Raw genomic sequence first — 25056 nt, forward strand, 5'->3', positions numbered from 1 at the left:
CCTGCTACAACATGGATGAATCTTGAAAATATTATGCTAAATGAAATAAAACAGATACAATAGGACTAGTAATGGATGATTCCACTTCCATGAGGTACCTAGAGTAGGCAAATTCATAGACACAAAGTAGCATATTGGTTTTCAGGGGCTGTGCGGAGAAGATAGTGGGGGTGCGGAGAAGATAGTGGGGAGTTCATGTTTAAGGAGTACAAGAGTTCCAGTTCCAGATGATGAACTCGTCCTGAAGATGAAGACTAGTGATGGTGATGCAACAATATAAGTGGACTTAATGTCACTGAATTGTATCCCTGAAAGTGGTTAAAATAGTAAATTTTATGTTATCTGTATTTCCCCATAATAAAATTATTTAAAAAAATAAATAAAATATAACTGCTAGGGGCACCTGGGTGGCTCACTCGGTTAAGCAACCGCCTTTGGCTCAGGTCATGATCTCAGAGTCCTGGGATCGAGTCCCTCATCGGGATCCCCGCTCATCAGAGTCTGCTTCTCCCTCTCCCTCTGCCTGCCACTCTCTCTACTTGTGCTTTCTCTCTGTGTGTCAAATAAATAAATAAAATCTTGCAAAAAATTTTAAAATAAAACATAACTGCTTATAAAACACATTTTGCTTCTCATCTCATAGTAAAATCCAAAGTAATTACAGTGGTGTATTAAGGCCTCACATATATCCTCCCTCCTATCTCAGACCACCTTTCCTACTATTCTGATCTTCAATTACCCTGATCCAGCCATACTAGCTTCCAAATATTCCTGGTATACTCCTGCTGCAGGGCCTTTGCACAGGCCCCTGCCTTAGCCTGGAACACTCTGCTCCAGGGAGAGCTAGGCACATGGCCCTTACCTCCTTCAAATCTTTCCTTAAATGTTACCACATTGACAAACCTACCCTGTGCACCATGGCAGACCATACTTTCCAAAGATGGCTGCACCAATACGTATCCCATCCCACATTCTCTTTTTATAACATGACATTGACATTGCTATCTCCACTGACAGGCATGGTCTATTTTCCTTCTCTTTGAACCTCAATGGAACTTCAAAACTGCCTTGATGACGCAATGTGGTGGGAATGATGTTGTATGACCTCCAAGGTTGGGTCATATGGCTTCTCCCGGCCCTCTCACCCTTAGAACCTGGCTTCTGTGTTGTGAGGAAGCTCATGTCACATGAAGAAGGCCATGCAGGGAAGAGTTGAGGACTTCAGTCAGTTGCCAGCGTTAACTACCAGATCTGAGTAAATGAGCCTTTAGATGATTCCAGGGGCCATATTTCAAGTCTTCTGGCTGAGGACAAAGGCATTGTGAGCAGAGATAAGCCAGCCCCACTATGTCTTATCACAAATTTCTGAACTCCAGGGTCCATGAGAGATAGTAAGCGATCATTGTTGACTTATGCCACTAAGTTTTGAGGTAACTGGTTACACAGCCATGGTAAATGAACCACCACCCATGCCCAACCTCCTCATTTCCCTTACCCTGCCTGCTTTACCAACCCATCCTCTGCATGGCACTTCCTGTCTTCTAATGGAGCAAGCAGATGACTTCCTGAGTTACCATGTATGTTTCCTCTCTGGAATGTAAATCCCAGCAGGGCCAAAAGAGCACAGGTATGTATATGTTGAATGAATGAATAAAGACTGAAGTATCTGGGGATATTTAGCCTGGAGAATATAAATCAGGATAAAAGGGAAGGAAGAGTCTTCTAAAAAACTGTCTTAAAAAAATGGGACTTCAGTGGCACAGTTGGCTAAGCATCTGCCTGCAGCTGGGGTCATGATCCCAGGATCTTGGGATCGAGTCTTACGCTGGGCTCCCTGCTTGGCAGGGAACCTGCCTCTCCCTCTCCTGCTCCCCTTGCTTGTGTTCTCCTCTCTCTTTCTCTCTTTCTCTGTCTGTCAAATAAACAAATAAATTCTTTTTAAAAAAATGAATAGGGCACCTGGATAGCTCAGTTGTTTAAGTGAACAAATCTTGATTTCGGCTCAGGTCATGATCTCTGGGTCATGGGATCAAGCCCCACGTTGGGCTCTGCACTCAGCCTGGAGTCTACTTGTCCCTCTGCCCCTCCCCCTGCTCATGCATGCACACATGTTCTCTCTCAAATAAATAAATAAAATCTTGTTAAAAATGAATAAATGATATGTAGTAGGAAGCATTTTTCAAGCAAGAATGTCAGATAATTTCATGGGCTATGTTACTGAATCTCAGAAAACCTGCTGAGGAAGACAATAGTAATCCCATTTCTCAAAGAAACAGAACTTTAAAGAGTTAAACCCAGAGTCCTTTAGCATCTGACCTGAATATCAATGTCCAGCTTCTTCAGACCCTGAGTAAATAATGGGCAAGTCACTTTAATCCTGATTGTTTAAAATGTATATGAAGGGTCTAAGAGCACCTGGCATGTCAATGGAACTCAAGAATATGATCATCGTCACTGTCATAAATATGATTATTAACCTCAGTTTCTGTGTAGTAAGATCCAGCAAAAAGAGTACTGATCTTTGTAGATTTTTTTATGAAAATGAAGTAAGACTATACTTTAAGGGTTCATTACATAGGAAGTCTTAATAGATGGCACCTTGTAGGATTTATAGGTAGTGAAGCTGAGACCGAATCTAGGTCCACCTGCCCCATAGCATACAGCACTGTCTCTAAATAGGTAGCAAAGCAGGTAAGCGAGACAAAAGACACATCTAAGTATAAGGGTATCTGTCTGAAAATAAGAGTAACCCATTAATCATGGGTCTGCTTCCTGAAATAAGTGAGTTTTTTGTCGCTGGAAATGCCCAAGTAGGAGCTAGAAAACCAATTCCAGGAAACATCAGGATGAAGAATGCATATGTTAGGAGAATCAGATGATTTCCAAAATCTCTTCTAAGGCAGAGTTTCTGAAGTACTTCCTAGAATCACTAAATTCCATCTGGAGAAGTCTCTGTTAGCTTCAATGCAGAAAAATAGTAATGGAGGTGATTATTTTGAGAATACATTTTAAAAATTACTTTCTTTTAAAAACATGTATATGAAATAAATATACTAACAGAATTTCAGAATTTGAAAAATTAATAAAAACAGTATTTTTATAACCTTATATTCTATGAGAACATTTTATTTTAATTTCAATATCATTATAGCCAGCTGTTTGATCTCATCTGTCTTATATGTTCTAATTTCTTGGAAGTCAGCAGGTTCTGCTCTTATTATGTAACACTTCAATGAAGGCAGAGAGAAGAAGGTTAGAAATCATTCATGGATAATTGTACTATTCAGTGACATAAGGAGAGGCAGTCATGAAAGGATTGAAAAGGTAAAGACTTTTTGGCCAGACATGTATTTTGTGTAATTAATGACTTACAAGTTCCTTCTTCACAGGGAGAAAAACAAATGAGTGGGTTGTCTTAGAAGATTCCAAACAACAAAAAACCCTAAAACACAACTATAAGCAATATTTACTTGTCTCATTCTTACCACGGATAGTATTATAGGTTATTTCAAGCTATTCATCCCAGTACACATCTTTAAATATCCATGAGCTTTATTTACTTCTCTGCACTTCATTTCAAGAGAAAAAGACCATCTCTCTAATGGGATGAAATTAATATTTACTGAACACCCATAGGAAAGTGGTGCCATGCTAAGCCTTATGAGCCTGGGAACTCCTTAAGAATTCTTCCTTCCGGGTTCTACCCCTTTCTCTCACTAGCGTTATCATCTCACCCAGTTGACAACTATCCTAACACATTATGGGATGATATATGAATCCAGGAATCAGTTTAGAACTGAAAGGACCTTCACATGGGATGGTTACTTATTCTCATTGGCCAGATCTATTCAGATTAAAAAAAAAAAAAAAAAGATAAGGCAAATAATTACCTGGTAAATTTAATTGGTTTTGTTGGGGGAAAATCTTAGGTCTCAGTTACATAGATCAAAGGGGCATTTTATGATGATTTTTTTTTTTTTGCATTTGTGCAATAGACTATTTGATCTTGAATTTTCAGAATTGTGGGGTGCTTAAATGGAAAGTACTTCATGATAAGTGTATCTCATAAGAGTTCAATTGGGGTCTGCCCCCTTAAGTATCTAGAAATTATTAAAATATTGACCTAGCAAAATCTCTTAAGAATTATTGGCTTCATGAAAAAACAGAACTTTCCTTTGGGAACAGGCAGCAGTATCAGGCAGTACAGTCATTTTCTTTTTTAAGGATTCACTATCCTTTTTAAAATTCAACATACTGTATGTTGCTAACCACATTCTGAGAGCATTTCCTCTTTTTTTTTTTTTTTTTTTTTAAAGTAGGCTCCACTCCTAGCATGGAGCCCAATGTGGGGCTTGAACTCACAGCCCTGAGATCAAGAACTGAGTGGAGATTGAGCGTCAGGCACTTAACCCACTGAGCCCCGCAGGTGCCCCAAGAGAGCATTTCCTCTTATCTGAGGGGGGTGTTCACATGTGAGATGCTTAGATAGGTGGGTAAACAGTTTATACAAATTACGAGGTCATCCAAGCTCTACTAAATTGGACGCAGGCAACTGGTGAGGCATCAGGTGAAGAACTGCTCCGGAGGAGGGTGGGGAGGCCCCTCTCCACTGCCACATCAGCTGATGCAGGAGGGGGCAGCGCTGGTAGGGTGTCCACTGTCCACATGTTAAAGACAACCCAAAGTTCCATTTCACGTCGCAGTGGCTGCTGGGGCTGCCATGGGCTACAATGGCTTCTGTGCCATTATAAAATATTTCAACGCTCTGAGGATTAAGACTGCCGGATAATGACCGATGACTTGACAGATCACAGCAGTGCCTAGGAAATCCGTGGGGTCAATGACGCAGGGGTCGAAGAAAATAAAGCGGATTATAAATAAAGAGGATATGTGCCAAGGACCAGTGGGCTGAGGCAAAGCTTCTGGAGACAGGTAAGACGTCCACGTGCACGTTAAAAAACAAAAACCACAGCAACAAAACACCAGTTAGGCGTCGTTTTGAAATAACACCGATTTGAAAGCACTGCCGGGAAGCACGCTGCTCAGTTTGGAGCCTCTCCCGTAGAGAAAAAAAAAGCGTCCTCCTTCCCCTTTCTATGCTGTAATTGGCTGTCACTGGGGTCATTTCCATGTCTCTGGAGGCTAAAAAGCATATGGGTCTTGGGGTTTTTCTGACTTTTATGTAAATGATCCATTTCATTAGAGCGGGAAGATAATTCATGACATGACTTCAAATAAAATGTTTACCATCAGGAGCAAAACACGGCTGACCACTAACCTCACCCAACTCTGCATAAAACACTGCGGCCAGACACTATGAGAGTTTGACAGTGAATTGACGTCTACAATATAATGTACAACACTCACCCACGGTGATAATTTCTATGAATTCACCCGTATTCTTCTCTTAAGAATTTACCCATTCTTCAAGGGCTTGTGTAAGTTGCCGTCGTTAACTACTCCAGCCTTCAGGGGTCCTCGGCCAAGGCCTTTAAGTCTTAGAGCAATTGGTCTTGAGAGAATCTATCTTATGTTCCAGAGTGTAATGAGATGCAGCTTTGCAGTGGGGGCTTGTGCTTCTCTGTGTTACTAGTGCTGCCTCCAGCACGGCAGTGCGAACTCACTCAAGGTCAATACCACGTGTCCTTTCTTCTGCACGGCCTAGACCCGCCCCAGAGCTTTGTGCCTGGTCGAGGGGACAGTGTGCTCTCACTCCGTGCTGCCTAATCCATCCAGCTTGGGGGATATGACACATGAAAAGTCCCAAGCTTCAGTAGCCTGGAGTTCTAGATAATGCTCAGACCCTGGAATGTCTTACTCTTCCTAAAGCATTTTCCACCCGTGGCCACATCCATCCTCACTCAGCGATGTGGGGTAAGCTGAGAAGAGATCCGTACCGCAAATGAGAGGTTAAAAAAAAAAAAAAGTGAAGGCTCAGAAGTTACCAGATTTTATCCACAGTCATGGGACTAGTGTGATTCTCTCATACTTAAGATTCGAATGCAAGCTTTTGCTCTTCTGGAGCCAGGATTTTTCCACAGCATCATGCTATTATGCAACTTGATAAATGAAAGCAGTTATTTTATTTTATTTGGGCAAAATAAAACCAAATGATAATCATTTGCTTAATAATAATGAAGACCAGAAAAAAAAGCAGTTATATATTTTTGCATGTAACTCAAATCAAATCATATATAAGCATTTACCAATTACTGATCTGGTTGCTTAGCAACATACCTTCATATCACAAGGGGAAATGTCTCTGCTGAGTGAGTCAGGTCATGCCCAGAATTAGGACGTGAATGGCAAATTATATGAAAATGGCTTCTCTGTCCCTACAATCCCAACCCGGAGTGAGCCCTTGCATGACAATAACAACAGCACAAGTACCACTGCCACCACATTAGTATGTACCATCCTCTGCTATGTTGTGCCTCTCCCTCTATAGACACCAACAAAATGCTGGAAGTTGCTTAGGGCACATTTGAATGCTCTGGAAACTCAACCGGTCCATTGGTATTTACCGGATGGCAACTCTGCACAAAATAACTATGCAATCAATGGGCTATAGATATCATGAAAGTCATCGGGAGTCACCCAGCAGCCGCTCTGTGTTCAAGGGTCCACTCCTAAAATGCAGAGGTGTGAAGAATCCACATCACCCAGCACGACTGATAACTTTATACTGGCTCGTGGCAGCAGAGATAAAGAAAAGCGTGAAGGAGCCTGCAGACACACGGTAGGTAACCGTGCTACCCAGTTAAAGAGCTTCACCACCGGGTAGAGCTGCAAGCTTTTCCTGAACTGTGTTATCTGAGTGGCACACCATTCACCCATACCCAGGAGCACAAAAAGGGTAAAAAGCAGTATTTGAAAGCCATGCTGTGGGTAGATGTTGCTAATCCATTTGCATCTGGATTTTTTCATGGTCCGAGGGAGAGTCTTATGAATACATGAAAATGTGGCTCACGTGAAAAAATAATGGGAGCAAAAAGAGCCCATTCATAAACTATGGTCTTTTACAAAAGCTATTCAAGGTAAAACCTCCTCCTTTATGTAAAGCCGGATACCTATGAGAGCGCTTGTTGAGCCAAGGTCCTCGTGTGAAGAGAAATGCTTTCATATGCCCCAATAAAACAGAAGATGTTTGATTAAAAAAAAAATGCAGGTGCTGCTCACAACCTACCATCCACCAAGCACTGCTCACTTCTGGCTACCTGGAAGCAGGACACCAGACACTGTGGCCGATCTTCTTGGCTTCCTTTAATATTCTGTATGAGGGATCTCTGACGGAGAGCTTCACCAACAACCAGGGTGCCATATGCAGGACCCCGGTGGGGTCCCTGGGCTGAAAAGAAGGCTGGGGACCTCTGCTCTAATGAACTTGTCCAAAATTTGACAAGTCATTGCCACCTTCTATAGGCAGCCTGGGGACACATGGACTTCTGTGTTTCCTTTTCTCTATCTCTGCATGTCCAGCACACCTCATGTCAGACCCACATGCTGCCAAAACAAGAAACTCCAGGGTAGGACCTGGAGGGAAACTCACTAGAGACTGGCAAGTTCTATTTCAGAGACTGAATGACCTCGGAAGGATGCATCTTGCTTCAAGTTTCTGCAACATGTCATATCTTGAGAGAGAGCGCTCTTACTCTTCCAACAACACTGGAAGATGGAGTAACCCAAAACCAATCCTCCACTCACGTGTAACTGAAAGATCCAAAGGAACACCCTGCCGATGGGTCAACTGCCTTCGATGCCATGTGATGTACTTTCCCTTCACTTCCTCATTACCTGCACGTTGTTATTTCTCTCTGCACACACCTACACAGCTATACTTCTTTTATTCCCCACTCTCCTAGGGGGTGTGGCTCCAACCTGCTGATACACACTCATGAGAATGTTATCAGAGAGGAGGAAGCAAGAAAGAGCACAGCAGTCTGGACATCCGTTGACCTCAGATGCCCTGCACGATCCCAGGTAAGGAGCACACACAGGATGGGCTGTCTGACCTGGTACCAGGGACCTTGTGCCTGGGTCTGATGACCTAGCACCTCCTTGCTCCTGTTATGGAACCTGAGCCAAGCCCCAGGTCTCGGTCTTCCTCGACTCCTAGCCTGGCTTCCTGGTCTCCTGCCTCCTAGCTTCTGATTGTCAGCTTGACTTCTGCTATAAGGCCTTCTGCTCCAGCCTGAGTTGACCTCCCCAGCTTTCATCCATAGTTGCACGTAGGTCCTTATACACTTTTCTGGGTGCTAGCTGAACTTCTGGTCATTAATCCCTCTGACCAGGTGCTTTCTGTCTGCAGCTCTTTCTCTCTGGCCTGATCTGCTCAGCCCAAGCCTGCTTAGTACCAGGGAAACTATGCAGGTTAACCTCCTTCAGAGCCATACCTTTGCAAGCTGGGCCTGATAATATATAAATTAAAAGAACTATGGGGGTACCTGGGTGGCTCGGTCAGTTGAGCATCTGCCTTCCACTTGGATTGATGTGGGAAGCAAAGGCAAAGAAAAATTAAATTTCCTTACTACCTACAGTCCATTGACAAGTCCTTAAAACAGACAGTGACCTTTTTCTAGGGATTCAGCTGCCTCCATGTTAATACTTTGCTAAGGGCAACAGGCAATCTTAGCCTGACCCCCCAAGATCCTGTAGGTCTACTTTAACATATAAAAATTCCTTTGGCAACTTCCTTTATCTCTCAACCCCTCAAGATATGTGTTAGCAATCATCCCCCAAGCATCTGATCTACCAATATACATCTGAAGGGTCTCATGACTCAGGTTTTATTAGACGGTAATAAATGACCCTTCCTCGACAACAGCTAGCCTCCTCAAGGTCCTGGAAACCCTGCTTTCAAATTCCTTAGAGACTTACACTCTCCTTGACCCCCTCCCAACTTCAAAGTATATAATCAGCCACTCCTCATGACCCCCATGCAGCTCCTTCTGCCCACAGGTCCTGTCTCCATGCTTTAATAAAACCATGTTTTTCCACCAAAGATGTCCCAAGAATTCTTTCTTGGCCATCAGCTTCAAACCCTAACATATTTGCTACATCAGGGTCCTGGGATGGAGCCTCACATTGAGCTCCCTGTTCAGTGAGGAGTATCCTTCTCCCTCTGCCCTGCTTATGAGCTCTCTCTCTCTCAAATAAATGAATAAAATCTTAAAAAAAAAAAAAAAAAGAACTGTGAACACCTAGGACACCAGACCCAAGTAAATGCAAATCTAAGTTTAAAATCCATCCCAAACAAGATGTATGTGATTTTAGTTAACCGTGATTACTAGGATCTTTCATAAACACGAATATTTGAGAACCAGGTAGTCTTACTGAATGAAGTGGATGAAACCAGGTAACTACCATCGAGCTATAGACAGAAAAAGACAATCACAGGCTAACTAAAGTCCATTTTTGGTGGAATGCTAGGGCCTGATTTTTCTGGTGAGAAACAATTGTCCATAGTGTGTGTGTGCATGTGTGTGTGCACTCGTGCAGGTACACAGATCTTCTACAGAGACCATCCAACTAAAATTAAGATTCCTTCAAGGAATAAGCATATGCCAGATAATTTAGTTTCAAGAACCTAATTAATTTAATGTTCTTTTGATTACGTCATGCTGCCTTTTAAATGCTAACTTCAGTAGTTTCTAGTTAAATCATTTATACATATGCTAATGTAATGTTAAAGGAAGAAGGTGCATGATTTACCACAAACAAGATGGCTCATTTAAAAGCCAAGGGTGGCCACTAATTCCCTACAAGTTTTCCTTAATACATATCTTACTTAGCTGTTTGGTAGAGAATTATCTTGAAAAGCAAAAGAAATTGAACAGCAGCCCTGTGTTCACTTTTGAGGTCTTTATTTTAAAGAAATGGTGCTTTATTCTTATTCTTTCCATATTTGGTCATGTGAAATCACCAACTAACATGAAGTTACTCACTCAAGAAATAATTTGATGCCTGAAGCAGCCAAGTGTTATCAGGGTGTGATAGCTAGAAATGGACAGTGTTGGCAGAGAAAATAAAGCCTTTAATCCATAACTCTTTGCTCAATACCTGTGGCTCCTTCAGAGCAAAGCTAATTAATTGTCAATGCTGGGTGACACGCTCTGTGGTTTGGGGGCTTCTTGGTTAATTAAATTTGAATATAACGGCTTTGTTTGCTAAAGGAAGTAATTTTTTTCTCCTTTAATTTCAATATTTCTTTACGTTCAACAAATTATTTGCTATAGTTGAAACTGGAGGACATCATTAAGTAAGTTATTTCAAAGAATGACAATCTGCACAGGGTCTCTGCAATACAAAGGTAAGAACTGGACACGGCAGGGGCACAGAACACCTGTCCCTGACTCTGCTGCAAGGCTGCACTGCCCCAGATCCCAGGCCTTCTTCTTGATTGCCTGCACCTCTGCAGCCTTGCTAGAGGGAAAGAGGCAGAAACTTATACCTCTTCCTTTCCTATCTGCTCCACCTCCAAGTCACGTGGGTTAGAGTCTGTGCAGACTACTGACAACCATGGCAAAGGCATACTGCAATAAAGTGCACTCACCGCCAGCATGTCCAAAAAGCTCTGATGCAGAAGGAGGCAGCTTTTTCTTCAATACACAAGCCATCTCCATGGAACAGACAGCATAGATGAGAGATTACTCCAGAGCAAAATAACTCATGAAAGGAGAAGGAATCTATATGGTAATCACAGCCTATGAGGTTGGAGGGGTGATCCTTTTGGGACTTGGAATTAAAGCCACTAATGATGACCTGTAATTTACATTTTTAAAAGATATATTTATTTATTTGAGAGAGAGATGGAGAGAGCATGTGAGTGGGGGAAGGGGCAAGGGAGAGGGAGAGAATATCAAGCAGAAACTCCCCACTGAGTACGGAGACCACCCAGGGCTTGATCTCGGACCCTGAGGTCATGACCTGAGCCAAAATCAAGAGTCAGACGTGTTTAACCCACCGAACCACCCAGGCACCCTGATAATTCACTTTTTCTTGCACATACTTGCTTATTTGATAGTTTCTGCAGAGTAGTTATGCTACAGAGTAGCCTGGGAAAGGAAGGAAGGAGGTGGCTCTGGGGTGCACATCTCCATTGAGAGGACATGACTTGAGCACCAAGAAGGGACTCTCCTCCACCCCCATCCCTCCATCCCACTATTGCACTTACTGTCCTTAATGCTGCACACATGCAGGAGTATGTGTGCGTGTGTACTCACATGCATGCAACTGTGTAGTGTGGGGAAGGAGGGAGAAGGAAAGAAGAATAGCAAAGATATCAAAAAGATGAAGCTAACTCACTGCATTTCTCTCAATGAAAGTTTGTGACATTCTTCACAGTCACTTTTTTTGTCTTGTTGTTAAAAAGTATTTTTGAAAAGAATTACCAAAAGATTGGTCACTGCTATAACAAAAGGAATTGCTTTAAATGAATGGCAGGCAATAGAGAAATTTATCAAAACAGATGATGATTTCCTTCACAGTTCCTGGTTAACTTGCAAAGAGACCCGAGATGAAGCTGCACGATTCACTAATGTTTACTTTGAAAGGCATCCTAGTTTTAGGTAGGTGAAATCTACAGTAGGTCCTAAAATTACATTTCTTATGCTGTGGCTAGTCCTAGTTATTGGAATCCTAAGCTAAATGAAGCCCATTTTTGCAGAACTGGGAGCATGATTATATTAAGTAGCCACATAGGTTTAAAGTACTATCTCAATTTTACTAACTTGTAGTTAATTATGACTACAGTTTTCTGACGCTGAATCCTTGGCTAAGAATAAAATGCCCATGTTGATATTATTATCAGGAAAATAATATTTATGTTTTAAGAGAGCTTCTGGGAACAGATTGCTCTGAACAGATTGCGTGAAAAGAAGAGAACACCCATTCTCTAGACCAGGATGCCATCCAGCTGTGTCCGTGAATATATTCACGTGCAGTCAGAGAGAATGTGATTCACATTATATAATCAATCAAATGATCAATCATCTTCTCGTGTGGATTCCCACATTTACACAACAGATCTGCTCTACAAATTGCTTGTAATTTAAGTTTTTATAAATTGAATCTTATTTCACATTGATTTCTATTAAAATTTCAGAAGGCATTTTATCTTTATGAATGATATTCAATTGAGAGTGGCTATAAGCACTTTATCTTGAAATGTCTGTGCTTTCCTTCTACTCTGTCAAACATAAATAATAACCACCAATGCAAAGAGTTGTTCAAAAATAAACAGAAGTGACTCCTGACATAAAACTAATTACCAAGAAAATGTTAATATTTGAGAGTTTTTGGGCAGCCCAGGTGGTTCAGGGATTCAGCACCACCTTCAGCCCAGGGCGTGATCCTGGAGACCCAGGATCAAGTCCCATGTCGGGCTCCCTGCATGGAGCCTGCTTCTCCCTCTGCCTGTGTCTCTGCCTCTCTCTCTCTGTCTTTCATGAATAAATAAATAAAATCTTTAAAAAAAATATTTGAGAGTTTTCACTTTTTTCCCTAGCCTTTGACTTCATGAAGAGAAACCACTGATTTTCCAGACATATAATCATGGTTTAGATCTTTCTTAGTATTTGAAAATAAAAAAAAATATTTGGTTTATTTTTTCAGATTGCAGAGTCTTTAGCATGAAGATGGCAACTGAAGTCACAAGAGTGGATAAGGCGGCCAGGGAGGTGCCTACCAGAACAAGAACAGGGAGTGGCCTGTGATCGAATTGTGAGGACCCTTACCTTCTGATCAATGATGCAAAGAGACAGGATGTCAAAGGAACCTGTAAAGAAGCAGCAAAGCAGCAGAGAGGTGGGGGTGGTGGGTGGTGGTGGGGAGACAGACCAACTAGTCACTGGATGTTAAATACCACTAAGAGACCAACAGAAACAGTGAATGAAGAGTATCCACTGGACCAGAACTAATTCGTTCATCATTGACCTTGAACAGAGTCAGGGGAGAGGCAAAGTACATTTCAGTGGGTTAAGGAATAAATGGGGAGCTGAAGAAGTAAAGATAAGGAGGTCTGTGCTACTATTTCAAAACATTAAGCAAGAAAATAGAAAACATAAAACATTATATTTTTAGGCCTTTACCTAAATGCCTTACACCAAATTACAATGCTATGGTATGACTGTATTTAGTAGGGGTAGATATAAAAGTACCCATAAAAACCATGTCTATAGCTTATAAAAATTAAAGAAGATTTTATTTATTTATTTATTCATTCATTCATTCATTCATCCATTCATGAGAGGCAGAGACACAGGCAGAGGGAGAAGCAGGCTCCCTGTAGGGAGCCTAAAGCGGGATTCAATCCCAAAACCCGGGGATTGAATTTGCCTGAGCCAAAGACTCAAGCATTGAGCCACCCCGGTGCCCCTGGGTGATTTTTTTTGCTTCTACTTTTATCAAGGTTGTTAAGGGGAGCTCACCTCCAAGGTCATACCATAGGATAATGTTGTATTAGTCCATTTTTTCAAAGTCAGTTCAGTTATGTGGGTCCCGATTAGTTAAGTGTTGCTGCGATTCTAGAAGACACGCCAATGAATTCACTAGATTCAATCTAGACTAGAAAAGTCACTGAAGGGTGCTTTCTAGCCCACGATTTCAATGGGCCTCCAGAACTCTACAGTAAAGTGTGGATGGGGAAGAGGTACGTGAAGGAAGCTTAGGAATCAGCACAGGCTTCAAAGAGCATTTATTTAGTGTTACAAAGCTTCAGTATTTCAGAGTCCCTCCAGAAGCGAAAAGAGAAAGAGCTGAGTACAGCCTGTGGAGCTGAGGTGTTTGGGTTAAATCTGCTTTCTGCCACTCACAGCTCTGTGACTTTGGTCAAGTGCCTGAACTTTGCTGTGCCACGGTTTCGTCAGCCATGAAACAAGATATACGAGTAGCTACACTTCTCAGAGTAGTGAGATTTAAACTACATACACTCTATCTACTTATCTATCTATCTATCTATCTATCTATCTATCTATCATCTCTTAGTTCCTGCCCCAGAGTACATACCAGTGTTTGTTACAATTATTGTTATAATTAACTATTAATATGAAAACCATGTCTTAAAAGTGTTTCTTTTTAGAGATTCTTTCTTATAAGCTTCTAAATACATCAGCAGTGAAAAGCAAGATGAAAACCATGTCTTTGCTTCAGGCCCTGCTGGATTCTGACTCTGCTCTAAACCTTGCCTCTTCAGGGCTTCTCAACATTGCATCCACTAAAGGATGTTGACTCTGATGGGTTTCACGTCCCAGGCATCTTTTTTTTTTTTTTTAAAGATTTTATTTATTTATTCATGAGAGAGGGAGAGGGAGAGAGAGAGAGAGAGAGAGAGAGAGGCAGAGACACAGGCAGAGGGAGAAGCAGGCTCCATGCAGGGAGCTCAACATGGGACTTGATCCTGGGTCTCCAGGATCATGCCCTGGGCTGAAGGCTGCGCTAAACCGCTGAGCCACCCAGGCTGCCCAGTCCCAGGCATCTTGAATGTGAGTTTTGGTTGTGTTGTTGGCTGGGAGGGCCATATTGATGGCTAAGAAAGGTGAGAGAAAAATGACATTCTCAGTCTGAGCCAATGAACAGGGGTTTCCTACTTAAACCGGATGTTAGGAAAATCTTGAAGACCAACCAGTAGATTCTTCTGTCAACCAAGTGTCTGCAGCCTTTGTGTGCTGGAGGCAATTACTTACTCTGACAATGTGTCCTCATGTAGGAATGATCAGGGTCAGAACAACCAATTATCACTCTCACCAACACACTTTGGGCAGTGTCCTGGGGGCACTCAGAGACCGGGTGTGCCAAAGAAATACATATACAAAGCCAAAATGCTGTGTTAAGCGAACTAACACAGTTTAAACTGGCCCCCAACTGAAATTGGGTGTAGACAGTATCGCTTTCCTTAATGCCCTACAAATAAGTGGTCTGTACTGCACACAGGCTGAGACAACTCACCACCATGTTTCTCATACCAGCCAGGCACCTGTCAGGGTGGCTCCTGGTGAAGAGGAGTGGCCAAAAGTATCACCTGCTGCACTGCATCTTACAACTGGCCTGTGATTCCTTGCATCTTCCTCCCAAGACTGAAAACACCATAAAGTCAGGAGCCAGATCCATCTTTCCTGCAGCTATGTTCCCAACACTACATAAACCTGGATGGTGAGATGGAGGATTAGCCCCAAATCACTGACCCTGAAGACAAAAGTCTGGCTATAGGTCTTCCCAGTAGGGTGAGCCCTATGGTCCTCCCATGCTTCCCATCAATGGAAGAGTTTGGAAAACATGGTCTAGGTGGAGGTGACTTTTCATTACAGATTCCTCAAGCCCAGGGGTTCTGCAAGGCTATGCTTGGGTGAATTTTTGGATGTATCTGAGTTTCTAAATATTTCCAAAACAAGACTGTCAAGGTATATTAATAGGTTCTTCATCATTTGTGGGAAAGATGATTATTTCTTATCTTATATGAGGGCAAAAATAAGATTCTGTAGACTTCTTTTTAAACAGTGCAGGACTGGGATGCCTGGGTAGCTCAGTGGTTGAGCATCTGCCTTCAACCCAGGGTGTGATCCTAGAGTCCCAAGATTGAGTCCCACGTCGGGCTCCCTGCATGGAGCCTGCTTCTCTTTCTGCCTATCTCTCTGCCTCTCTCTCTGTCTCTCAAGAATAAATAAATAAAATCTTTAAAAAATAACAAAGGGTGCAGGACAGTCCAGCCTTCTGAGAGACTCCCAGTGTTTTGATTCCCTGCCTTCAGGTTTTTGATTCCCCAGTGTTTTCGATTCCCTGCCTTCATACCCACACCCTTGCTCATCCTATGGTGTCCACAAGGGAAGGCATGTGGGCTGAGCTGATGCTTCATATCTCCTGCTCCAATGTAAGCCTTGCCATAAGGGCAAAGGCTTTCGTTTGTTTTATTTACTGCCAAGAATGGTGCCTGGTATATAGTAGATACTCCATAAACACTTGTAGAATGAGCAAATGAATAAACAGATTTTTTTTGTTTGTTTTTATGGTTTGCTGACTTCTTAAATGATAATCCATGAAATACTGTGTAATATGGGTCTTTGCAGGCTATTATGTTCATGAAACAAATATAATTGTTGTTTTCATTATAATTATTTTTCCACATCATTATTAGTCCGTGTCCAACATTTGTTCTACCAAGGGATGGATGTTTTTGAAGTTGCCTGTTGAAGGAAATATCTTTAGTGAGTTCTCTGTGAGTTGAAGACTGTAGACTTCAGATTTATAAGGTTAATTCCAAAAGTCAATTTGATTTGATGACTTTTTTTTTTTCTTCCATTTCTGGCCTTTAGAAGAGAAACCATTTGCTGCCAGACCTGCAGGGGTGGGCTCCCTTTTATTCCTCCAGGGGGGGCTCAAAGTCCGCATTTCCTTGGACCATCCCTGGGGTAGTTCTCACCATGACAGTGAAACCTTTAGGTGATGCTCACATTTTTTATTAACTAACTGATAAATATTTGATTTTTTTTAAATAGATAATTTTCAAAATTACATTTTCAAGGTCATTAAATCAATAACGTTCTTGGACTTGAATAGTATGTTTTTAGGCTATGAACAAATGACAATTAGAACAAATTTCAACAATTCAGTTCTAATCCTGCACTGCATTTCCCCAGAATAAAAACATGGGTTAAGTTGAACATTCAGTTTTACCTTAACTTTTTTCTCCGGTTAGATGCTCAAAACATCTTAAATTAAAAAATGTGACTGTGGAAGTCCTTGTTAGCAGAGCAAATTCTCTATTTTAGGGGCCACTCTTCCATTTTACTTGGAAACAATTTTCCATTTCTGACCTTTCATAGTATTTTAAAAATAATGCCGTCTACATTATTCACATACATGTCTTACCTCCTTACAAAACTGGCAGCTCCTGAAGGGCACTGTCAGTATCTCATGCAAATATTTATCCTACATGTTGCAAGGGCCTCATAAACATTTGTTGAATAGAAAACATGAATGTGCAAACAGATCCAAGAATGACTGTATGAGAGAGCATGGTAGTTGTCACCAGCTGTGCTCCCGGACTTTAGCCCAGTCTCTACTCCCAGAACACCACTCTTCAAGGATCTAAAAGTCAGAAAACACATGACCTCCCAAGGACTCTTCCAGCTTGGAAACGCTATTGCTTTTTTAACACTGTGATGCCCTGGCTTACTATTAATGAGCATCCAAAATATTATCCCATGCTTCTTTGATGTTTTAGAAGGCTCATTAGTATCTCTCAATATCATGAATTTTGAGTGTACACCTCAGTAAAGGTAACGGGTTAGCATAATGCTGGCGGGCATTACCTTTCTAAAATAAATACTTAAAAAAAAAATTACCTGAAAGTTACTATAAGATCCTGCACTTTTTACTAGAGAGTTTCCCAGTGACTTCTGACTTTTCAAGGGAAATCAAGTTGTTTGGACTCAGTTTCCTCTTTTCTCCCAAATTGCTTTTTCCTCTTTCCACCATGATGTTCACAAATGGAAATACAGAAGTCATGAGTAGACAAGTAGTCTAAGACAGACCACCCACCCAATCTGTCACAGAACCACAGTTCTGAGCACTGGGTTTTAGGTTCTCTCACTGTACTTGATCAATGATCCACTGTTTTCCATCAGCAAGGAAGCAGGACATGATTTTGCATCTTATCTGATAGAGCTATTTATTCATCTTCCTCACTATACCATCCAGCTAATGTGATTTACTGGAAAATGCAGTGGGCCCTTGAACACCAGCTGAAACTGCACAGGTCCACTTACACGTCGTTAATTTTTTTTTCGATAAATACAGCCCTGTAAGTGTATTTTCTTTTCCTTATGATTTTCTTAATAACATTTTCTTCTAACTTACTTTATTGTAAGAATACAGTATATATAATACACACCATATACAAAATATGTGTTAATCGACTGTTTATGTTCTTGGTATTCTGGTCAACAGGAGGCTATTAGTAGTTATGTTTTAGGGAAGCCTGAAGTTACATGCAGATTTTCAACTGCACAGGGATGGAAGATTATGTCGATACCTCCAAAGCTCCACACTGTACAGTGTCAACTATATTTAGGGGTTTTTTTTAAAGATTTTCTTTATTTATGAGAGACACACACAGAGAGAGGCAGAGACACAGACAGAGGAGAAGCAGGCTCCATGCAGGAAGCCTGATGTGGGACTCGATCCCGGCACTCCAGAATCATGCCCTGGGCTGAAGGCAGGCACTAAACTGCTGAGCCATCCAGGGATCCTCTGTATTTAGTTTTAATCATCATGCAATATGAATGTAATTCCAATACACCCATGCGCTTTCATGCTTCTGTGCATAAACAGAGACTCATGCCAACTGCTCTGTCTGAAATGCCCTCCTGTTCCAGCCACCTGCCTACTCATCCCTTGAAACCCACTTCTAAGGCATGTCCTTCCTCACCACCCAAAGGAGAACTTATTCTTTTCTTCCATAATTTCTGGTAGGATTTTGCTAATAGAGCTACTTTGGGAGCTTATCAAAATAGTATTAGAGTAGAATTTATTTGTATCTTAAGCACTTAGGCATTCCGCTCTTTGATTCACTTTCGAATCCCACAAATCTTACAAAGTACCTGTAACATACCAGATGCTCAAAGCATGTTTACATACCAAATATCTGCTTCCTGCCCTAATTTTTATCTGCAGGCCTATTTTTAAATTAGGTATATAGGCAACTGTTGATTTTGGTTAAGCTCCCTATACAGTTTTAAATATAATACAACAGAAATTGAAATCTGTCCGGATTCAGTCACTGTCGCTGAAAGCTAAATGCTGGCAACAATTTTTCCAGTCTCCATTTGCATATTCATATTCAATCCTTTTCCTATTGCAAGTGCCACACAGCACAATTTTTGCCTACACTTAGTAATCAAAATACCAAGAGAGAAAGCCCCCTTGATGGTGGGGTGGAGGCAGAGACAGCGCCATGGAGAGCAGCCAGAGATCTTTAAGGAACAATCAGCCCAGCTTCCCCTTCTCACTCCTCCCCACTCCCCAGCTCTGCGTCCCAGCATCCAGGGACAATCTGGCAACTGGAACTCTGCGTTCAGCTGACGAGAATGTGCAAATGACAGTTTTGGCTGTCAGGGAGCTTATTACCTAAGAGAGGAGTTTACATATTTATGAGCTGACATCTTAGATTTGTGGCTTTTGCAGAATTCCTCAATTTCCCTTTCGTGCAGCCAATGGGCATAGAAAGGCCTTGCAGGCTTATGACCTCACACCACATTTCCAGCCCCATGTCAAGATGCAGTGGGCGGCTCATTTGTGGAGATATCTGAGAGCCTCTATATTGCTGGGCTGGACCTGAAGAGCTGAATAATAGATCTGCAAAGATAGCCACAATGAGCATTTTCATATATGTCTGCAGAATTCATATACACAGCCTTACAGGTTGTCTATGAACAAAGCCTGCTCGTGGACTTGACCTCAGTCACCCTCTGGCCATCCTGTGGCTCTCCACTGGCCACTGGGAATGACTATTTCTATCAGACATGCCATTTCCCCCACTCCTCTGCAAAGAACATTTTCTAAAGGAAAAACCACCCTAATGCCAAGGAAGAGCTTGTTTCATCATGGGTCAGAGTTCGAGCATTGCTAGGGAAAACCGTAACCTCCCTTGTGAGGGCTCATGATGCACAGCAGAGACCCAAATACAAGGCTGGAATCCAAACCCAGGTGTGTCAGGCACCAGAGTCCTTGCTAGCACCCTTCTGGACTGTGCTGCTCCAGGATGAGGCCAAGGAGTGGGTGAGCTGAACCCTCAATACTCCAGGACCTTCTTCTCCTTGTCTCCCCACCCACCTATGACTTTAGAAAGCTCTTTTCCTTTCCCATCCTCTCAGGCACGGATCAGCAATCACCAGCTCACCCCAGGCCCAGTTAAGTTACAGAGTGATCCCTCCCAGGGGCACTGGCTTTCAGAGCCTTATCATTTTGGAATGAAATGTTTTGTCACTAACAGATTTTCCAACAGTAGAGCCTCTGGCCCACATAAAGCCTGTCCTGCTTCTGTGACAAAGGATGGACCCAGACTGCAAGGACAGTACAAGATGACTGTTTCAGTTCACTAAAAGTTTTGATTCTTAGTGCCCCCAAAACCTGCCTAAAATATTGGAACTAAAAGTACACGGTGCCTCATACAAATTTAAAGCTCAAGGCCACCACAGCACTCTCCACACATCAAAGCCTTTCACAGTCTTTCATTTTATCTTCGCTCAAGACAGTCAGTGGAGGCTGGGCAAAGGTTCTACATTCTTTCTTGCTTTCATTCATGCATTCATTCAGCAAACATCTGCAGAGCAGGGTCCTAGTCTTGACATTCAAGATGAGGGAAGGGAGCAGTCCATGTCAAGGTGATTACAGTCTCGCAAGAGAGGCAGACGAGCACACCATGATGTCTTTGTGGGGATGAAGCCTTGGGTGACAGATGCAGAAGCACAGATTTGTAGAGGAAGGACCCTGACCTAGGCGCATGGAATCAGGGAAGAGAAGGAAGGAATTAGCCAAGATGGGGATGGAAGGAGGACATGCTGGGTTGAGGGCCAGTGTGAATCTTGGTGGAGTAATCCAGTAAGGTAAGTGGAACCATTTCTATTCGTGGACATGGGGGAAGAAGTGAGCATGTTTTCAAGGTCATACAAGTGGTTACTAACAGGGCTGGGACTGAAGAAACACCCAGGTCTCAACTCCTACTCCAGCACCCCTTCTGTCTATCACACTGTCTTCCCCAGAATCCCCAACATGTAGGATCGGGGCCCTCTGTGGAAAGCACAGAGGATCATGAGGACAGTGTCACCAACATCACCAACAAGGACATGGCAGGGCATCATGCTGAGCACATGTCACATTTCGATTTTTGCAAAATCTCACACGGTAAGATTTTGTGCATTTTGCTGATGCCAAGAACAGAAGCTTAGAGAAGCTGAGAAATGTACCCACCAGTAGCTCAAGTGTGCACTCTAACTATTGGCTCTGCGGAATATAGGGGGGTCTGATAGCGGTTCTTCCACCCGCTCCTGGAGAAAGATGACGAGAAAGTTTATGGCGGAGGAGGCAAGATTTCCTCAGATCAAGAAAATTTCCAGAGGCATTTTTAATGGGTCAGATTTCTTTTCCAAATTTATTGAAGACAGGTGCCTTCCCTGCAGCCTTTCCAAGGGAACAGGTGGGAAGATGAGGTTGAGGATAGGCGTGCTGTGCAACACACGTCTGGGCTCTGCAGCCAAATTCACGAGGAACCTGACAGTTCCTCGTGGTACAGATGAAATTGGGAGGAACCTCGTGGTGAGAGGGATCTTGAAGGTATAAGACTGCGGACTGTCAGTACAGACAAAGGGCAAACACAAGAACCTAAGAAAAGTGATGACCCTAATAGATGCACTTCTCCTCGGAGCTGAAGATCTGAAGACAACGCTTGCTTTTGGAACCTTTTATAAGCTCCCAACTTTTATTTATTTATTTATTTATTTATTTATTTATTTATTTATTTATTTATTTTAAAGACTTATTTATTTGGAGAGGGGGGGAGGAGAGACAGAATGCGCAGGAGGGGCAGAAGGAGAAGTAGAATTTCAAGAAGACTCCACACTGAGTGCTGAGCCTGGCATGAGGCTCTATCTCATGACCCTGAGATCAGGACCAGAGCCCCAAACCAAAGGCTTAGCTAACTGAGCCACCCAGGCACCCCAGCTCCTAACTTTCAGATGGGACCCAGTGGCTAAGGAAGAGGGGTTTGTAGGGAGAACACACCTTCGCAGCCCAGACTGAGAAAACTGGCAGTTGCTCCTGAGCAAGCTTTGCACAAAACATCGGCCAAAATGAAAGCTCCATTCCATCTGCAAGGTATTGATCAGTTTCTATCTATTAACCATTGGCATTATCAATTCAGACCTTCTGGGTGCGTAACAGAACTTTGCCTGACACTCCTCAGAGGCACCTCACCTCTTTCTCTTCTTCTTCTCACCTTGACTGCAGTATTTTTTTTTAATTGCTCAGCAGTTTTACTGATGCCAATCAGCTGTCTCTCTCAAAGACTGTATGGTATCAGCATATCTGGCCCCATTGCTCGTTTACTGGTAAAAAGCATTCTCCACCCTCCAAGCAAAACCTGCTCTTGGCAGCTGGTCTTCTTGCCCTAATAGGATACACATGAGATCCCTGGGGGATTCAGAGCTGCTCACCAGGGATACTTCCAAGGCGCGGGTGGGGGGGGGTGTAGAGGAGGAAAAGCAGGAGGGGATGGGAGTTGCTTGCTCTGTTGAAGTGAGCAGGAACTTCAAAGATGGTTTCTTATTGCCTTAAAAAATAGTTCTGAAGCAATCTCCCTCCTTTGCTTGAAATCCAAAAGCAGAATGAAAGAATCTGTGTCTGCATGAACGCAGGAGGACAACATGAGTGGATTTCACAGGAATTGAAACCAAGGATGGGAACTGGAATTGGGTAAGAGAATTGTTCCCTTTCAAAACTGACTTTTTTAGTGATTTTCCTTTGCCCTGCATGTTCTGTCTTGGCTTTTTCACTCCCTTCCAAACCCCTTCCAGATGCGTGAGTCTGACGGAACCCGTATGAACAAAAAAAACCAAAACAAAACGGCGCTAGATTGAAAGCATTTCCCCTTGTGATACAACCACTTCATGAGCGGAGAGGCACTCACGTGACCCTGCCAACATGTGTTTTCTGTCTCAGATTTCCCTTGATAACAAAGGACATATTTTAAAAGGCGTGGCCCTAGGTATATTTGCCCAAGCAGGAATCCGAGAAGAGTTTGGGGATTTAGTTTGGTCTTAGGCTGGTCCCCTCGGGTGCTCAGCGCTATAACCCTTGATGATGTTAAATGCCAATCAATAAAGTTAGGAATACTTTGGGTCAGGTTTGTGAGATATGATCTCATTCAATTGCTCACAGAACGGATTTCATATTCAGGAATCAACAGAACTCATTCAATTCCAAATTTGGCAGCCCTGTGTGTTACATTACAGTGCTGCCTCTGTCCAGAGCTGGGCAGGGTGCGCTGAAAGGAATCTTTAGAAGGGTCTTTCATGATGTTCCAAGACCCAGGGGGAAGGACGGAGGCTGGGAGACAGGCAGGGGGATGGGCAGGTGGGAGGGGCGGCAGCCCTGCCCAGAGTCTGGATGGGATGGAGAGAGAAAGCCAAAGGTTACTCAGAAAAACTCCTTATGGTGTCGCTGTTAGAAACCTCGCTTCCAGATCCCAGCAAGTTTTAGGAAGGCAGAGATCTCTGTATTGATACTATCGCACGGACTATAAGAGAGAAAGTTGCAACCGGCCATAAAAAAAGACCAGCAATCTACTTTGATGTTCTTATGTAAGTGACTTAGGACCTCAGAAGTCTCCTGGAGTATACTGTTTTCAAGTAAGGAAAGCTGAAGTTGCTCTTGCCACACCAAATTAACCTTATTTCCCGTAAGAAAAGGCAAATCATATTCTTTCATTTCAATTTCTAATCTTTCGGATAGCCATTCCCTTCTCCTGTGAAATAAACTGATTCTGGTCTTCAAGTTACTGGTTTTTTTCCCCTGTAAGGCTGGGCAGTTTAAGTGCTTAAATCAAGCCCCAGGTCAGAAAGATGGAAAACTCTGACTAGCACAGACTGGCTTGCAAATCGCCAGTGTCCTGCAACTCTCGGGTGGCCAGACATTATATGCTAAAATGGGGAGGTGTTCTGTCTCAAGAAAAGCTGAAATAGAAGGGAAATAGAGTTGACATTTAACATGGGGTGGGGGTGGGGGGATCAGTCTCATACGTATGTAGCCAGAACCTGTTCTGAAAGCCACAGGCTAACTTCATTTTTATGACCCTGCGAAGAGAACACATTTCAATTCCATCTTTGATTCCACAGTGAGCCAATGTCAAATATTTTAGCAACTCTGAATAAGTCTGATTATAGCAATGATTGTCAGTTCAAAAACCTGGTTCATTTATTTCCCATTTCAGCCTCATCCTCAGGGGGATGTTTGTAGATTCTGTATCAGTTTGTGTGCCTCATCTGATAGAGCTGTAAGTATTCTGCAAGTCAATAGAATAAGAAGAAAGCTCCTACAATCTGGACCCTCCCAAGTTCTTTGGAATACTTGAGACATGTTATTCTCACTCTTCTCAAAAGGAAATTCACTGAGAAAGTTAAAGTTAAAAAAAAAACAACGAAGAACAGACCATCTAACTACAGAAACAGAGACAGCTGTTACTTACACTGCTTTCCAATCCATCATCATTGATAAATCATGGCTAAATAATCAAGTGCAGAATCCATTTCTTCACATCTGTTAGTAAATAGCTCCTTGCAAATGTCTCTTGCAGATCTGGGGCCATCTCAGGAGGAAGTAAGATAGAGCGAAGGTAAAGGAGAAAAGGCTGGGGAATTCTGAAATCCATGGGGGTCTGGGAATGCTCAGGGCAGACCCCGGTGAAACATTCCTGTGATTCCAGCCTGAGGCTAACCCAGGATCCGGGCCTCCCCAAGCTCCCAGCCACCTTTCTAGTCCAGCTCAGCCCCTGCTCCAACATTGCATTTCCCTCCAAGCACACGGCATCGATGGCAGAGGAACTCACGGGATCCTGCCCATCCGCGCATGCAAGCACGCTTCTCAGGGGAAGCTGCACCAGTTCCTCTCTTGTCTGCTATCTCGGAGCGGGAGGGAGGGAAGAGCAGAGGCAGGCGGGGAGGGAGGGGGAGAGAGGCAGAGAGGCAGGGAAGAGAGGAGCTTTACTAATAGAGACCAGGAGAGACAGAAACACTTGCTGGAACTCCCATTAACCCACAGAAGCTTAGGCATTTTCTGAGCACGGCAGCTGCAAAACGGATGATCAAAATCAAGTGTTTAAAATCTTTAATTATACATCCAAGTTATGCCCATTTGGTGCAGACAAAGCCGACGGAACCAAGGTTCTGCAAGTAAATACTTGTAGACAAACAGATGCAGGCATATGTCCCCAGGAGGATAATATCTCCATGCATATATTTCAGTGAAAACGTCTAGGCTCACAGTTTACACGTCTTCAAACTATTCAAATGC

At 42.7% G+C, this 25056-nt stretch overlaps 1 protein-coding gene across 2 annotated transcripts in view; it reads right to left on the reverse strand.

Annotated features, from left to right (window-relative positions):
- Positions 1-25056, reverse strand: part of KIF26B (kinesin family member 26B) — a 446195-nt gene that overhangs the window by 139829 nt on the left and 281310 nt on the right. The window contains exon 1 of one of the 2 annotated variants that reach the window (XM_072732822.1): positions 24233-24654. The exons of the other annotated variant lie outside the window; for it this stretch is intronic. Coding sequence (XP_072588923.1) covers positions 24233-24255 — 23 coding nt within the window. The 5' untranslated portion in view covers positions 24256-24654. Of the gene's footprint in view, positions 1-24232; positions 24655-25056 lie in introns of those variants that run through there. 2 annotated transcript variants of the gene reach the window in all.

This window comes from Vulpes vulpes, chromosome 13, assembly GCF_048418805.1.
Source record: "Vulpes vulpes isolate BD-2025 chromosome 13, VulVul3, whole genome shotgun sequence".
Taxonomy (NCBI): domain Eukaryota; kingdom Metazoa; phylum Chordata; class Mammalia; order Carnivora; family Canidae; genus Vulpes; species Vulpes vulpes.